This window comes from Etheostoma cragini, chromosome 4, assembly GCF_013103735.1.
Source record: "Etheostoma cragini isolate CJK2018 chromosome 4, CSU_Ecrag_1.0, whole genome shotgun sequence".
Taxonomy (NCBI): Eukaryota; Metazoa; Chordata; class Actinopteri; order Perciformes; family Percidae; genus Etheostoma; species Etheostoma cragini.
Window position 1 is genome coordinate 27262431 of NC_048410.1, and position 17021 is coordinate 27279451.

The 17021-nt window shown below is 39.4% G+C and overlaps 1 protein-coding gene across 1 annotated transcript in view; it reads left to right on the forward strand.

The window, feature by feature from the left end:
- LOC117943451 (fer-1-like protein 4) overlaps positions 1–17021 on the forward strand; it is a 37612-nt gene that overhangs the window by 14528 nt on the left and 6063 nt on the right. Inside the window, exons 17-37 of the mRNA XM_034869591.1 lie at positions 272–341; positions 796–899; positions 1051–1159; positions 1566–1773; positions 2605–2737; positions 2846–2946; positions 3080–3167; positions 3269–3385; positions 5742–5894; positions 5989–6181; positions 6333–6457; positions 6739–6873; positions 7033–7206; positions 7825–7935; positions 8079–8240; positions 8384–8558; positions 9897–10009; positions 10124–10240; positions 14865–14913; positions 15752–15858; positions 16917–17021. Of these exons, the coding sequence (XP_034725482.1) occupies positions 272–341; positions 796–899; positions 1051–1159; positions 1566–1773; positions 2605–2737; positions 2846–2946; positions 3080–3167; positions 3269–3385; positions 5742–5894; positions 5989–6181; positions 6333–6457; positions 6739–6873; positions 7033–7206; positions 7825–7935; positions 8079–8240; positions 8384–8558; positions 9897–10009; positions 10124–10240; positions 14865–14913; positions 15752–15858; positions 16917–17021 (2649 nt within the window). The remainder of the gene's footprint in view (positions 1–271; positions 342–795; positions 900–1050; positions 1160–1565; positions 1774–2604; positions 2738–2845; positions 2947–3079; positions 3168–3268; positions 3386–5741; positions 5895–5988; positions 6182–6332; positions 6458–6738; positions 6874–7032; positions 7207–7824; positions 7936–8078; positions 8241–8383; positions 8559–9896; positions 10010–10123; positions 10241–14864; positions 14914–15751; positions 15859–16916) is intronic.

Genomic DNA, 17021 nt, shown 5'->3' on the forward strand with positions numbered 1-17021 from the left:
TGATTTTTGATGTGTTATGATTTGCATCCTCTACTTCTTCTATTGTTTTTACTGGCCTGTTACAGCCCTATGTATAGCGCAGCATACACCGCCAACTTGGGGCAAAACTACGCTTTAGTAGCTTAGTTCATTCGCCCCAAACCAGTTGATAAATATGTGTTGATTTTGCGTTTCTTTTTTGCAACATTTCAAAAGTTTGGTTGAAATTTTCTTGACAATTGAATAGAAACACAACTTCTGACTCTTAACTCCTTCTTGTGTGTCCTTAAAGGTGAAAGGAGCACTGGGGAAGCTGGGACTAAAGAAGAAGAGGAGCAGCAAAAAAGACAAGAAGAAGGAAGGTCCGTCTCTCTACCGAGGAGAAGCAGAAGAAATTAGAAATAAACTTTAAAGGGGAGGGTGTAGTGTCCTGTCATAGTTAAAGAATGTTGGTAACACAAAATAGAAAAAAGTTTATATGTTTTAGTTCAAGGACATGGATGGAAAGTTTCATCTTTCTAAGTGTCAAGAACATGTTTAGCCTAGCTTAGCACACATACTGGATGCACGGGGAATCTGGTAGCTCTTTTATTGACTCATGGTAAGACAGCAAAACAGGGGATTCACAATATTTGATTTGAACTGAATTGATTTATTCAAAGTGTACTTTAAAGAGACTGTTTAAACTGTTAAAAATAATAAAAAATAATGATAATTTTAATTTGTTTCACAAGTAAGATGTTGAAATAATAAAAGTAGGCTCTGGACCTCCTTTATTTGTAGCTTAGTAATTGATTTGTTAACTTGTTGTCATAGTTTCTGTGGCTACCAGTGGATTGCTCGAGGAGTCAGGGGAGGCGGGAGTTGAGGTACCAGAGGCCGTTACCGTAGAGATTGAGGAGATCCACCCACTCCCTGAGGTCAGTGCTGCCACCACCAACACAATAATCATTAACAAGCCATTTTAAACCCACTGTGTTGTATACTTGTGTATAGTCTGCATATAGCATAAAAACGGTGAGAGTGATGTCCAGTAACTTTCAGGTTTTTACTCTTGTTTTTGTTTCTTAGGGCTTCCAGGGACAACGGGAAGACTTTCTGTTGTTTGCATCTCTGTTTGAGGTCACTATGATGGACCCATCTGTTGGAACCAGACCGGTGACTTTCGAACTCTCCATAGGTAAACGGTGTAGGGCCGCAACAATTTTTTACTGTCTGTTATTCAGCTGATTATTTTTTTCAATTTTTGAATTAATCAGGTCAGAAAACATTGATCCATAACATGTATTGCAAAAAGTTATATATTTAAATATTAATTAAATAGTTTGACCAATTTTCTTTGAATACTATAGAAGCAATTTATCATGATTTTAATCATGCAGAGCACAATTTAGGATGTTGTCTGGACTAAGGCTTATTTTGATTAAAAATGTAGTTCTAGTCAGTGTATTGGGGTCTGCCTTGGCCCAGAGTTGGCAACTGATGGCAGATTTAGGCCACTGCTGAGCCAGAACCCTTTGGCAACCTGGGGTTTATATACATGTATGCAAATCCCTGAACTTCACAAGCTGTTCTTTTTCTGTCAGGAAATTATGGGAAGGCAGTGGGGGTTAGGAGATCCAAGAAGAGCCAGAGCAGAGAGGAGCTGAGGAGCAGCAGGGAGGATCTAAATGAAGAGGTGCAGGGTCTGCTGGAGTCAGAGGAGGAGCTGGACCGAGAGGAGGTGCTGAGTCCTGAACCTGAGATCAGATCTGTGTCTGCTGCCATGAGACCCCAGCCCACCGAGTACAACAGGTAAGTAACCTCTCCCCCCACACATGTAACTATTTTTTTTTTGTCTGTGTTGCCCACGTCCCCGTCCACTATCGGAGGCCCGGCTTTTAATTGTCTACCGGTCTTTATTTGAGGAATTACGGTAGGTTTAGGAGCTCTTCAAACTGCTCCTTCCCCTGCCTAACAATATCCCTATTAGGACTTTTCCCCTCCACAAAATACTCTTCCTCTTTCTGAATTGAGTTGTAGCTTGTCTGCGTCTACCAAAGCTGCAGCCCTTCTGGCCTCCTGACACCAGTCTGTCCTTCTTCATCTTGGCAGCTTTCTTCACTGTTAAGTTAATGTCTCCAAAATGGAAGCCTTGAACATGACCGACCCTGTTTCATGCCTCCAATGTCTGACTGGATCCTATTTCACCTTCCAGAAGAGGGCAGGGGAGCTCCTAGAACAGGATCCAGTAGGTAGCTCCAGAATCCCGAATCCAGTCACTTTAAACTGGAGATCCATATGTGTAGAAGTTCTTCAATGGCTCTTAGTCCAGCCACTCGCTTGGCACCAATTTCTTTAAAGACTGGAGGTATTAATCCCATGGACACAGCTCCCACGGTCACAGGGACACACATACTCCTTTCTTTGCTGTTGCTTAGTAGGTAGAGCGTTTGTTCATTGATCACAGTTTTGGTGGTTCAATCCTTTGCTGAAGTATCTTTGACCACACTTTGGTCCATATCTCATTTGTCATGACAAGGTGGCAATTCTTGAAAGAGTAAAGTCCATAGTAACTACTCCACATACACTAGCCATTTAATGTCTGCTTGACTGTCTGGTTCTCTCTACCTGTCTGTCTCTCAGGTCTTTCCAGTGTCTTCCTCTTCAGCCTCCCTCCGAAAAACAGAAGCCGTGTCTATTTGTCTGGAGTCAGTTTGAAGATCAAAACTTTCGTCTCTATCAGGCAAACTGGCTCAGCAAAACGGCCGATAGGCTGGTGAGAGACAAATTAACTTTAATTTTTTATTGACACATGGAGTGTATCACTCAATGCTTAATAACTGTAATCACATGTTGTCCTCTCTTCTCCCCTCTCCTCTTTTAGGAGATTGGTCTTGATGAGGTAGAACATCTCTTGAGAAGGCCAAGGAGTAATGCAAAAGAGCGTTTGGAGGAGGTGCTGCTAGAATTTGTGGCCTTCTGCAAGTCAGTCTGCTTCTTCTGAAAAGTTGATTTGAATATAGTTAGTTGGATTTGGTTTGATCAAATTTTTCTCTTTCTGTCCACTTGTCTTTTTCTTTCTCTGGTCTCCTCTATCTTTTTTTTTGTCTCTCTTCAGACAGTTTAGTGGTTTTGCAGACAGGAGGTCTCAGTTTCGCCCCAACAACCTTGACAGATGCAGGAAGGAGTTTATCAAGAAGAATTTGGTGAGTTTGTCCTCACTTGTCTCTCTTTCTACCTGCCTGTTCATTACCTGTCTCTCTGTCTGATGGTCTACTGTCCCGTCTTAATGTCTGCCTGTCTCCAGGTCTTACTGGCCAGACAGGCAGTGAGGGCCAGGCGGAGGATCACCAGGCGTACGGTCAAACAGAAGTTAATGGATTCCAGGAAACTCCTCCGGAAACTCCGGCTGCTGGCTAAGGAGGTCAGCGGTCACCATAAGCAGTGTTGGGGAGTAGCCAGTTACATGTAATGGCAATGTCTACCTGTCTCTTAGACCCAATCCCAACGAAGCTACTCAAAGAAGCGTTACCCATTATTAGATTAGGGGTGGGAAAAAGAATTGATACAGCTTAGTATCGCGATATTTTCAGTCTCAATACTGTATGGATACACAGGCGCCAAGTATGGATCTTTTATTATACATGTGACAATCCCATTTTGCAGCAATAAAATTGAAGTGATATGAACAAAAAGAAATGTATCTTTTTAGATAAAACAGATGTGGACAAAGTTTCCTTTCGGGGACATAATTTGAAATTGGGAAAAATTAGAAGTTGGAAAAAAGGGTACAAATTGCAATATATCATAGAAATAAAAGCATTAAAGGGATTGCACTAAGCTGGTTTAAGTCCTCACATCAACAAATTGATCAATCTCAATTTGTTGATGTTAACGATTAATCCTCCAGGCATGAAACGTTAGACATGGTGTTCCACAAGACTCAGTGCTTGGACCATTTCTATTCACCTTATATATGCTTCTTCCAGGCAACATTATTAGGAAACACTCAATTAACCTTCCCTTTTATGTGGCTGACACCCAATTATACCTATCAATCAAGCCAGATGAAACCATTCATATAGGTGAACTTTAAGCATGCATTAAAGTTATAAAATCATTGATTACCTACCTACAATTTTCTGACGTTAAACTCAGACAAAACTGAAGTTATTGTGCTGGGCCGTAAACACCTCCAAACCTCATCTAAAGATATACCTACTCTGGATGGTATTACCCTGGCGTCTGGCACTACTGTCAAAAATCTAAATGTTATTTTTGATCAAGATATATCCTTTAACAGCTCGTAACAGCTTTTTTTTTTTTCCTTTTTCAGCTTGTAACATTGCCAAAATTAGGCCCATCCTTTCTCAAAACAATACTGAAAAACTAGTCCATGCATTTGGTACTTCCAGGCTGGACTATTGTAATTCCTTACTATCAGGTTGCTGAAATAAGTCCCTTAAGACTCTCCAGCCAATCTAGAATGGTGCCACGCATGTGAAGAACTAAAACAAAATATCATATATCTCCTGTATTAGGTTCTCTGCACTGACTTCCTATAATATTCAGGAATTAATTTAAAATCATTCTCCTGACGTACAAAGCTCAAGCACCATCATATCTTGAAGATAGAGCTCATAGTACCTTACTGTTCCACTAGAGCTCCGTGCTTCCAGAATGCAGAGTTACTTGTGGTTCATAGAGTCTCTAAATGTAGAATGGGAGCCAGAGCCTTCAGCTATTAGGCTTCTCTCCTGTGCAACCAGGTCCCAGTCTGTGTTCGGTAGGCAGAAACCGTCACCACATTTAAGAGTAAACTTAAAACTCTCCTCTTTGATAAAGCTTACAGTTAGGGAGTTAAAACTTGTAACGTTCTGCTAGACCGGCAGGGGAGGCTGTATAGCTCCAGACATCGCACCCCTTCTCTTCTCTGCTTCGCTTCATAATCGTCAGATTCATCTTCCATTCCTCACAGAACTGGCTTAGGTTTGCCTTGCACCAGCTCTTAATTATGCTGATTTAGTTTAAAACTACCGGGGGACTTCCTTTGACACACCGAGCTCCTCTCTTGTCTCTCTTTCGCAGAAATGCCTGTTACTTATGTTTTTTTAACCAGCATTTTTCCCTGAATTAGGGTGGCACCTAACTCATAGTTATTGCTGTCGCCGTGGTCCTGCTCTACGCCCTACTATGCCCTGCCACACCCTGCATTGCTCTGCAGTGCCCTGTGGTGCCCTGCTAAAAGGGATTATTTTCTCGCCACTGTCGCACTAAATTCTCAGCAAATTATTACATTGTAAAAATGTATAATAATATAATGAATAATATTAATTTTGTTGCTTTGCATGTTTTTGATGTGCACAATGCCTTCTCTTTTGCCATTTCTAGCCATAGCTGTTTAGGAGAGTTTGATGCTATTCTGATGCTTTTGATTGGTTCTTCTACTTGAATTTGCAGTGCCACCCGTCTGTTAGGTTAACACTGCCAGGTTTAAACATTTAAAAATGGTTATCCGTTGAAAGCTTTTGTTGAAATTTTAGAAAAGTAATCAAAAAGTAATTAAAGGTTATAAGTTGCATAACTTTGACAAAGTATTTAAAATAGTTTGACTATTACGTTTTAAATAGGGTAACTTGTTAACGGTAAGCTATTATAATTCCCAAGGTACCTTCCCAACACCATAGATCACTATAGGTGACAACATAGACATCCAAGATTGCAGTATGTTCAATATTTTGAGGTCTGACACCCCCTTTCCCACACCACCCTCTCTCCAGCCTCAGACTACCATCCCAGACGCATTTTTGTGGTTATTAAGTGGAAGCAAGCGATTGGCTTACGTCAGGATCCCTTCCTATTCCATCCTCTTCTCATTGGTGGAGGAACAGAGGGGGCGGGACTGTGGCAGAGTCACCACCCTTTACATGAAGGTAACCAATCTAACACTGATGTCCATCTCTCTAACACTATTGATTTCACTCTCTATTTAATCTCTGAAAAATGTCTTTTTGTCTGTCTGTCCAGTCTCCCGGAGGTTCAGCAAGTGAGATCTTTGCAAAGCTGGAGGTCTACCTGTGGCTCGGTCTGGCCAAGTACAGTAAAGAAGTCATCACCTGCTTGCCAGAGGAGTTTCTGCCAGTCTACGAGGAAGAGGAGGAGCAGAGGAGGCTGGTCCCTGTCGGGCAGAGAAAACTTCCTGTCAGTCTGTCCTGCCAGGGTGAGTAAGCAGGAGGCGTGGCGTCTGCACAGGATAACTGCTCAGGCAATCTTGGCAGTTATTAGTTTTATACTACAATCATGAAGCTTCACCTGGACTCATCAGCAGTCATATTCACTCTCTTTTTCTCTCTCTGTCTATCGCTCTGCAGACAGCAGGTACTTCCAGCTACGATGTCACCTGTACCAGGGGCGTGGCCTGATGGCTGCAGATGATAACGGCCTATCAGATCCTTTTGCTAAGGTTGTCTTCTCTACACAGTGCCAAGTCACCAGGGTAGGTACAACTGTCCCACTGTTTAAAAGGTTATAGTTGTTCATTTAATAAACAATTATAATTAACGTTATGAATTTTGTTTGTACACATGCTTTCTATAATTTTTTTGTAGTTTCAAAGCTCACAGTAAATATTACACAATTGCTTTCACATGTACATACACACACATGAACTACCCGGTCAACTCAACTACATGTGTAAAATTATCAGAGGGCCCATTTAACGTACACATTTTAATACATATTCTGTGTCTGTATGTGTGTGTGTGTGTGTGTGTTCAGGTGTTGCATGAGACACTCTCTCCAGCCTGGTGTGAGTGTTTGTTGTTTGACAGGGTTCTGCTGGAGGGAACAAGGGAGGAGCTCCAACAAGACCCACCCCTCATCACCATTAACATCTACGACCACAACGCCATGGTAACGCTGATGTTCTTCTACTTCTTATCCTCACACTAACTGCTGCTGTTTGTGGTAGTGATGGTGTGTGTGTGTGTGTGTGTGTGTGTGTGTGTGTGTGTGTGTGTGTGTGTGTGTGTGTGTGTGTGTGTGTGTGTGTGTGTGTGTGCGTGCGTGCAGGGCAGTGTGAAGCCACTGGGTCGGGCGTTTGCAGAGCCAGAGTTTAAATCTGTGGAACAGTACTACCAGAAGCCCCGCCTCCGTTTCTATGACATCAGCATGGGCAGGGCCCCTGCCGGCGAGCTTCTGGCTGCCTTCGAGCTCATCGAGCTGGACTACTCTGGGTTTGGAGAGGTGACACATGTCAATCAATCAATGTCTCCCTGTTTGTACCTCTTTATACTTAATAGTTAAAATAATTTTTTTTGTAGCTGAGATCTGGTAACAGAGCACTGGTGCTGAAATAAGAGGTACAATGGGACTTTTGATTTGAGAAGTGATTTTTCATGAAGCTGTGTAAAATGTTTTCAAATTGTGTAGTATGATTAATCAAAAGACATGTTTGATGTGCACACATTTTACAACAGTCTGAAGCTGGTTCCACAAAATGTAACCAGCGGATCTGCTGGAAACATACTTCTGTTGATCCAGACTATAGTCTTAACCTAACCAACCCAACCATGGAAGGAAAGGAAAACTATTCAATCAGAGTCTAGGGCAGGTCATGAATTCCCCATTATAGAAAAAAAATGGCCTTCAGGAGAGGGGCAAGTTGACCGAGGTTCTGCAAGGTACCAAGTTACAGGCAAGTTAATGTCAACTGATTCAAAGTTTTGAATTTAGTTCAGCAAGTTCTACAAAGATCAATCTCTCACTTCATCCCACACAACAGCTAAGAAGCTCTGTGATTGGACGTTTCTCACAGCAACGCTCAAAAGGTTTTGACTAGGAAAATCATATCACCCCCTACAGCCCTGTCTCCCAGGCAGTGTGGAGCCTCAGGAGCTGACCTACCTGGAGGAGCAGAGATTTTACATCATCCCTGAGGGAGTCCGACCGGTTCTGAAGACTTTTAGGATCGAGGTAACACACATAAGCGCGCAATCACGCATGCACACACACACAGACATGCTCTGTGTTCAAGTCCTTTTTGTACATCAGGCTGTTGGATCTGTGAAGTATAGCAGCCTCCTTAGTCATACCGGTGCGTTTGTGTGTGTGTTCAGGTGCTGTTTTGGGGTCTGCGGGAGCTGAAGCGGGTGCAACTATTTGAGGTGGAGCGCCCCATGGTGAGGGTGGAGTGTGCAGGACGACAGCTGGAGTCTGAAGAGATTGAGAGCTACAGCAGTCACTCCAACTTCAAAGAGCTGGTCCGCTATATAGACGTGGTCAGTCAAAGTACTGATGGTTACTGACTTTAGTTACCTTTCCACATCTGGCTTAAAGAAACACACCTGCATATAGTATAGAAACAAGGCTAATCTTCTCTTTCCTGTTTTCTTGTTTCCTGTTCCTGTGTGTGGTCCAATAGGAGTTGCCAGAAGAGGCCTACCTCCACCCTCCTCTGACGTTGTTTGTAGTGGAGCATCGGGCATTTGGTCGGCTCGCTCTAGTCGGGACCCACGTGGTCCAGAGCCTCATGAACTACACCCCACGCAAGTTAGGGGGGGAGGAAGAGGAGGAAGAGGATGAGCCAAAACCAAAATGTAAGAACTATGGAAGAAGTGACGGGGGTATCAGAATCAGAAATACTTTATTGATCCCCAAAGGGAAACTCTGTGTTGCAGTTGCACAAATATTATAAATAGAGGAAAAATACAAAGAAATAAAGAAATATAAGGAATTGGATATGTACGGTATTTACATAAAGGAATGTTATTATACATTATTTACATAATTAACATAATTAAGGATTTGGAATGGTGAAAAGTAAAATAATAATAATAATAATAATAATAATTGTAGTAGTTGAAATTGCACACATGTCAGGCCAATGTTATTGCAAAAAACAGATAATACAGATAATATTGTCCAGTTTCAACCTATCTAAGTGTCTGTGTGTCAGACACTTAGGGACGAGTTAAAAAGTTTGATGGCCACAGGCAGGAATGACTTCCTATGGCGCTCTGTGGTGCATTTTGGGAGAATGAGTCCGTCACTGAAAGTGCTCCTGTGATTGAACAACAAGCCATGGAGTGGGTGCGAGACATTGTCCAAGATGGCATGTAGTTTGGACAGCGTCCTCCTCTATGACACCACCAACAGAGAGTCCAGATCCACCCCCACAACGTCACTGGCCTTCCGAATCAGTTTGTTGAGTCTGTTGGCATCCGCTATCCTCAGCCTGCTGCCCCAACATGCAACAGCAAAGAGGATCGCACTGGCCACCACAGACTCATAAAACATCTTCAGCATTGTCCTGCAGATGTTGAAGGACCTCAGCCTCCTCAGAAAATAGAGACGGCTTTGGCCCTTCCTGTAGAGGGCTTGAGTGTTCGTGGCCCAGTCCAGTTTATTGTCTAAGTGCACTCCCAGGTATGGGTAGTATTCACAGTAGCAGTGTCTACGAGATAGTGTGAGTTTTGAATGATTTGGAGACATTTTTGTAACATCCAGACTCTGTAATAGGTACAGTATATTATTGTTTCCAGGTGGCTATTGAGCTTTCCATTGTTGCACCTTATGCAGTTCATAATAACAGTGGCAGATTTACCATAAAAATGCTCATTAAATTTTGAAGCAGCGCATTTCCAGCTGGTGACTATTGATGTTGTTTGCTGAAATGACAGCTGTCACTGACAGATTTTATCAGCTGTAGGTAGCTAGCTACTAGTAGTGATGTTACTGATTTATTTTAAACTTGCAAAAGTGTCATATACACATAATATCTTGCCAACACATCCCATAATAATGCAAAATGACTTAAGCTAAAGCCAACAACAACAACTGAGAAACCTTGCATGTGAGCTATTCTCTGTGGCTTTCATAGTTAACTTGTCACCTAAAGGTAATTATGGACATGATCTCTCTGTGTGTCTCTCCAGTGAGGCAGAATTCAAAGAAGATCAACCCTCTGATGTCAGTGGAGCGTATCGGACTCAGCGGCCTTTCAATTAAACAGTCAAAGATTCCCTTCAACCCCATGAACCTGGTTAATGTATGTATATTTATGTCCCCCTCTGTGTTTAAAACATTAATGTTCAGACAAATTTCAACTAGATTAAACAATAAAGAATTCAATAAGTGGTTGATGTTTTTTAAACCCGTTCAGGATCCTCTGAAGAAACTGACAAAGAAGGGTGAGGGGCTAGAAGAGGAGCCACCAGAATTGGAGGAGTTGGACTGGTGGTCTAAATACTACGCTTCACTGGAAGAGATGGAGAGACAGGTGAGACCCTTTTTTACATGTCAATAACGGTGAAGCAGACATGACAGAATAATTGCAAGAATACATAGTATCTAGGATAATTTGAGGAGTTAACCTTTCTTATGTTTAGTTTCTATTTAACATTTATTTAACCAGGAAGTCCCTGAGATAAATATTTTGTTTTGAAAGGGACACCTGGCCAAGATAGCACACCATTACAAAATGAGGACAAAACCTCAGCAACACTTGTATAATAAACAATTACCTATTTCCAATGTGAATAGAGAAGGGACAAGTTGAAAGAAATTAAAACTTTACTTTATTGACATTAGATTAAAGAATCAGAACAATATAATGAGATAACTCCACAAGACTGAATAAGACTGACCACTGCAGCAGCATTAAGAAAAGTACACTCAAGAAAGTTTAGACAGAAATGTTAAAATTTATTGATTGATTGATTGATATCTTTATTTTGAACATGCAAGAGAAAGTATATACAAATAAAATAATAAAAATAATAAAAAGAAATAATAAAACAATGTTTAAAAACATTGGAGAGAAAAACAACAAACAAAGTACCCTTCTTTCCTGTGTTTACATACCTCTATCACATGTGCGAAAAGGAGTAGGAAGAAGTAAAACTTATGTACTCCTACCCCTTTAATTCTTGCATTCTTTTAATTTACAATATTTAAAATTCTGTTGTAATATATATATAGATATATATATATCTATATATATACACACATACCTACACACATATATACGTATACACATATACCCTCATACATATATATATATATAAATAAACAAAACAAAAAACACAAACAAAACTTTCTACAGTGCTTCTCTATACTTTCTGAAAATAATTTCTTTGTACATTTTTTTGAAAAGGAATATGTTTGGGCATTGCTTTAGGTTCTCATTTAGTTTGTTCTACAATTTAACTCCGCAAATTGATAAACATAATCTTTTCCTTGATGTTCTACATCTATTAGTCTTAAAATTTCCTCTTCCCCTTAAATCATACCCTCCCTCCCTTTCAGAGAACATCTTTTGTATATTCCCAGGCAATAGGCTATTTCTTGCTTTAAACATGAATACTGCAATTTGATATTTAATTAAATCATGGTATTTTAGCAATTTAGACATTAGAATTAATGAATTTGTATAATCCCGAAATCCGGCGTTGTGAATGATTCTTATTGCTCTTTTTTTGCATAATGAATAGTGGCTGTAGTGAGTGTTGATAAGTGTTTCCCCAAACCTCTACACAGTAATTCAAATAAGGTAACAGTAGTGAGCAGTATAGGATGTGAAGTGATTTGGGATCCAGAATGTGCTTAGCTCTTGCTAGGACTGAAATTCTTCTGGACAGTTTGGTTTTGATGTGTTTTATGTGAGGCTTCCAGCAAATCTTGTCATCTATGATCACTCCAAGGAATTTATTTTCATGTACTCTTTCTATGTTAACCCCCTCTATCTGTATCTGTGCTTGATGCTTTGACTTAAAGTTTCCAAATACCATGAATTTAGTTTTACTCAAATTTATTGATAACCTGTTTATGTCAAACCATTGTTTTATTTTCTTGAATTCTAAAGTGATTAACTCCAAGAGTTGCTGTAAGCTGTCCCCTGATCCAAATATGGTTGTATCATCTGCAAATAATACAAAATTCAATACTTGAGATACTTTACAAATATCATTGATATATAATAAAAATAACTTTGGTCCCAACACTGATCCCTGGGGGACACCACAAGCAATGCCCAGATATTCAGACAATTAATCTCCCATCTTCACAAATTGTTGTCTGTCTCTCAGATAACTACTTATCCAGTTTAGAGCTACCCCCCTGATCCCGATTCGTTCCTGTTTACTGATTATTATTTTGTGATTTATTGTATCAAATGCTTTTTTTAGATCAATGAAAACCCCAATTGCATATTTCTTTTTATCCGTGGAGTTTGTGATTTCTTCAATGAGTTCTGTTAGTGCTAGTGAGGTTGATCTATTCTTTCTAAATCCATATTGGCTGTCAGTGAGTAGTTTATTTTTATCAATAAATTTCTCTAATCTGTTGTTGAATAATTTTACTAAAATTTTTGAAAATTGTGACAGTAGAGAGACAGGCCTGTAGTTTGTGAAGTGGTGTTTATTTCCAGTTTTGTATAGAGGAATGACTTTTGCTATTTTCATTTTTGTTGGAAATTTACCGGTTAAAAATGATAAGTTGCAGATGTTCGTTAGTGGTTTGGCGATCCCCTCTATTACATTTTGTATAATTTTTATATCTATTCCATCGTGATCCGTGGATGGTTTGTTTTTGCATTCTTTAACAATATCAATTATTTCTTTTTCATCTACTGCTGTCAGAAATATTGAACTGGAATTTCTTTCTATTAACTTTTTATATGTACTTTCTAATGATTGTGGAACCGGGGTTTGGTACCACGTTTGCAAAAAATGTATTAAAGTTATTAACCACATCCTCCATGTTATTAATATTTTTATCATTATCAATGAAGTAATGGGGATAAGTATAAGTAGCCTGTCTTTTATTATTTTTAATAATATTATTTAAAATGTTCCACATATCTTTAATATTGTTTTTATTAATATCTAATAGTTTTGTATAGTATTCTTTTTTACAAGATCTCATAATATTAGTTAACTTATTCTTATATTTCTTATATTTATTTTCAGTCTCTATAGTTCTGTGTTTTATAAATTCTCTATAAAGTGTATTTTTCTTTTTACAGGCGTTTTGTAATCCCTTGGAAATCCACGGTCTATCATTTAGTTTTTGTTTTCTGCTATATATTTTCATTGGACAATTTTTATCATATAATAATTTAAATATTCTTAGGAATTCTTCATATACTTTGTCAACATCTTTTTCCTTATCAATAAACTCCCAGTCTTGTGCTAGCAGATCGACTTTTAATGCCTCCATTGTTTCTTCTGTCCTAACCCTTTTGGAAATTGGTTTATTAACATGTCTGTTCAGAGTGTAGTTGCTGTCATAAACTGTAAAAATTGGTAGGTGGTCACTGATATCGTTTATTAGTAATCCACTCACTGTATTGTTGTGTATGATATTTGTAAATACATTGTCTATTAGTGTTGCACAGTGAGAAGTACTTCGGCTGGGTGTGGTAATTTGGGGATAGAGGCCTAGACTAAACACAGTGTTGATAAATTCCTCTGTCATTTTATGGTTATTTGGATTTAACAAGTCAATATTGAAGTCCCCACAGATGAACATAACTTTTCGGCTAGTTTTTGTAAATGTCTCTTCCATCCAGTCCTTAAAAGTGTCAATATTCGAACCTGGTGACCTGTATATGCAACTTACAATTATATTTTTCTTCTTTTCCATACATATTTCTATTGTGACACATTCCAATAAATTATTCACCGCCATTGACATTCTGTCCACCCCCTTGTAATTTAAATCCCTATCCACATACAGTATCACACCACCCCCGCTCTTGTTTACTCTGTTAATAGAAAACATTTCATATCCTTCAATTCCAATATCTGATTCTTTTTCACTGTTTATCCAAGTTTCTGTTATTGCAATTATGTTAAAGTGCTGTTTCAATTGCTTTAGATAGTGTTTGATACTGTGAAAGTTGGCCTACAGACTTCTGCTGTTAAAGTGGATAATGGATAATTGCTGTTCGGTCTTGATTGACCTATTAAATTGTTCATCAGTGTAATAGTTGCAGTTATTGATTATGTTAGCAAAGAAATTGTTCTCAGGATCAATGTCATTTTCCATATCCTGTGAGTGATGTTCAGTGTACTGGAAGGTGTTCACTTCCAGGTGCTCATATTCAACCAGACTTTGTAGTAAGTGACTATCTCCAGTATGTGTATGAGTTTTATTTAGTGACATAGTGAGATAAAAGTTTCAAAATTTCATAGGCCTACCTGTTTATGTATTACCGTTAGCTAGCCTTGGTTGTTTTGGTGTGCTGGACCTTGGATGAATGATCAGTTTGTCCTGCCGTAAATAGGCAATGTCCCCCCTTTCTCTCGCCGCTCTTAAATCCGGCATGAGTTCTTTCCTTTTCCTTCTGATTGCCTCCGTGAAGTCTTCGTTTATGTATATTCTGGAACCTTTCAGATTTCAGTTTTTTTGTAGTATTTTCGATCTGTCCTTGTGCCTTAGGAATTTTACCACAATTGGCGTCGGTTGGTCTCCTCCAGGTTTTCCTGTGCGGTGGGCCCTCTCCACCTCCACCTCGCGTTGCAGCTGTAATTTTTCCTTCACAACTTGTTTTACCTTCTCCTCAGTCTCTGACCAGGTTTCTCCCTGTGACTCCTGTATCCCGTCAAATACCAGGTTATTTCGCTGGATTGGCTTTCCAGATACTCCATTTTGTCTGTGACAGCCAGCAAGCTGTCACAAACTTTAAAAATATCTGTTTGCATCAAGTTGCTGCGTTCCTTCAGATTTGCTGTCTCAGTTTGAATGTCATCCACTTCTTTTTGTGTGTACTGCAGGCTGGTTTTTATTTAGAAAATAAAGTTAAAATTGAATTTCTTTTTGGTGATAATGTGTACAGAATAAGTTACTGTAATAAATAATCTGTTTTTACTCACAATATCTGATGTGTTGACTGTCTCCAGGCTGCTGAGGAGGAGGAGGAGGCAATGAAGGAGGAACAAGCAGAGATGGGTATAGTTTTAACTCGTGCTTTGTCATATTTGTCAAATTATGATTCATTATTTAATTTTTTTTATTATTAGAGCAAAAACAATACACACAGTGGATACAGTATAATGTTTACTAGATGCTGCTGTGATGAACTATGATTGTATTGAGGTGAATAGGAAAACGTCCAAATTATCTCCACAAATGAGAAGTCAGTAGTTAGTTTATATAGGAGTTCAGCTTTCAGGAGATCATTTACACGTTTCTCATGTCAGTCTGAGGGCAGATTTTTTATAATCACTCAAGATGTACACTATAACGCCATGTAGTGTGTACAAGTATGTGGACATGAGATCATTGCAGCCCGACATCTTCAGGCCAAAACGCAAATGTGAGTTAGTCTGGAACCTTTCAGGTCATTTCTCGATTTCCAAGGGGTGCTATCAATGGGCCTAGACCAAATTACCTCTGGATGCAATAAAAAAATAAAAACGGGACGTAACGTAGAGTTACTTACAAATGTAAACAAAGTACAGCGTGCAGACATGAGGTGTGATGGTTTAGAATCAATATGTCTGAGTCTCAGGAGGGGAACCAGACGTATCTGTCAGAGCAAATAAAACATGCAGTCCCAGATTGGTCTGGTTCCCAGGCTATAATAATTGAAGTCCCATAACCAAAGGCATCAATCTGTTGATATCAGCCTCAACTCTTCTAGAAAAGCTTTCCAACAGATATTAGTAGTAAAACACAATGAAAGAAACAACAACAGAAATTGAAGAATGGGATAAACATACTAAAAAATGAAAAATAACTGGAGCTGTGTTTGTTAGCAGTGGTGTGTTTTCTTTTTTTTGTTCAGATGGAGGGAATCTGAGCATGGCGAACATCGAAGAGGAGGAGGACGAGGAGGAAATCGTGGTGGTTGACATTAAGCCTCCGAGACGCAAGAACATTGCCACACTAAAGGTGTGAAGTCCCTGTGATCCACAGTTTACAATCCAGTCTGCCAGTCCAGGGCTGATGTTGAATGCTGATGAAATGTATTTGTCATGTGAATTGAATATGTCTCTGGTAACTCTTTAGCTCTACAGAGCTATTTGCGCCTCTTTTAACTCTTGAGTTTGGTTATACAGCATATTTACGTCTGCCAAGGTGGTAATGTGGGGTAATGGGGCGGCCAATCGGAAGGTTGACGATTCGATCCCCGCACCTGCAGTCATTGTCAGAGTGTATGAATGTGTGTGAATGTTTCCTGTAGATGTAAAAGCACTTTGAGCAGTCGTTAAGACTGGAAAAGCACTATATAAATACAGCACATTTAATGTCAGTTTGTCAGCAGATTTTCATGGAAAAACTACTGGCCCATATTTTCCAACTAGGTGGAAGCAAATGATGTGGATCTGGCTTGTCAGGCTAGAAGGGTGTACCATTGGAAAAAGCCGTTACATTTTGAAGCAGATCCTAATCATGTGGCTGATCCAGTTATTTTTCACATGCGTTAACATAGGGCGTTCGGCTCTCTGAGTGACCCGTTAGTTACCATGTTGGGGCGTTATGTAATCAAATTGTAATCTGTTATAGTTACTGACTGAGAAAAAAATATGTACTTGAATTACAGTTACTAATCAAAATGTTGGTGATTACACATTACATGCATTTTATTATTATTTTTTATTAAACAGCGGAATCATGAGACAGGAATGTCAAGAGACTCGGTTTGGGACCTAGTTACTGCAAGTAATCCACAACACGTCCTGCATCCTATATGCACTACCTAGGCTCCCCCCACCGCCTAAACCTAGGATCTAAAAATTAGGTTTTGACATTAGGAGAAACTCATAAGAGAAAAATTCAAGTTCATATGAAAGAACAGCTTCAGACACTGTGAACTGAGTGTATCCATTAAGACCTTTAGTTTCCTGTTTAAGACAGATGATCAGTCTCTATCATAATGTTGACAGACAGTAAAGTCTGGAAACAGTACGTTTTAAAAATGTTGTCTCTGTGTTTGTATGTCTGTTCAGCTGTATAAAGGGGATCTGGAGTCAGAGTTCAGTCAGTTTCAGGACTGGCTGCACATCTTCCCACTGTATAAAGGCAGAGTTGACATTGAGGAGGAAGAGGAGGAT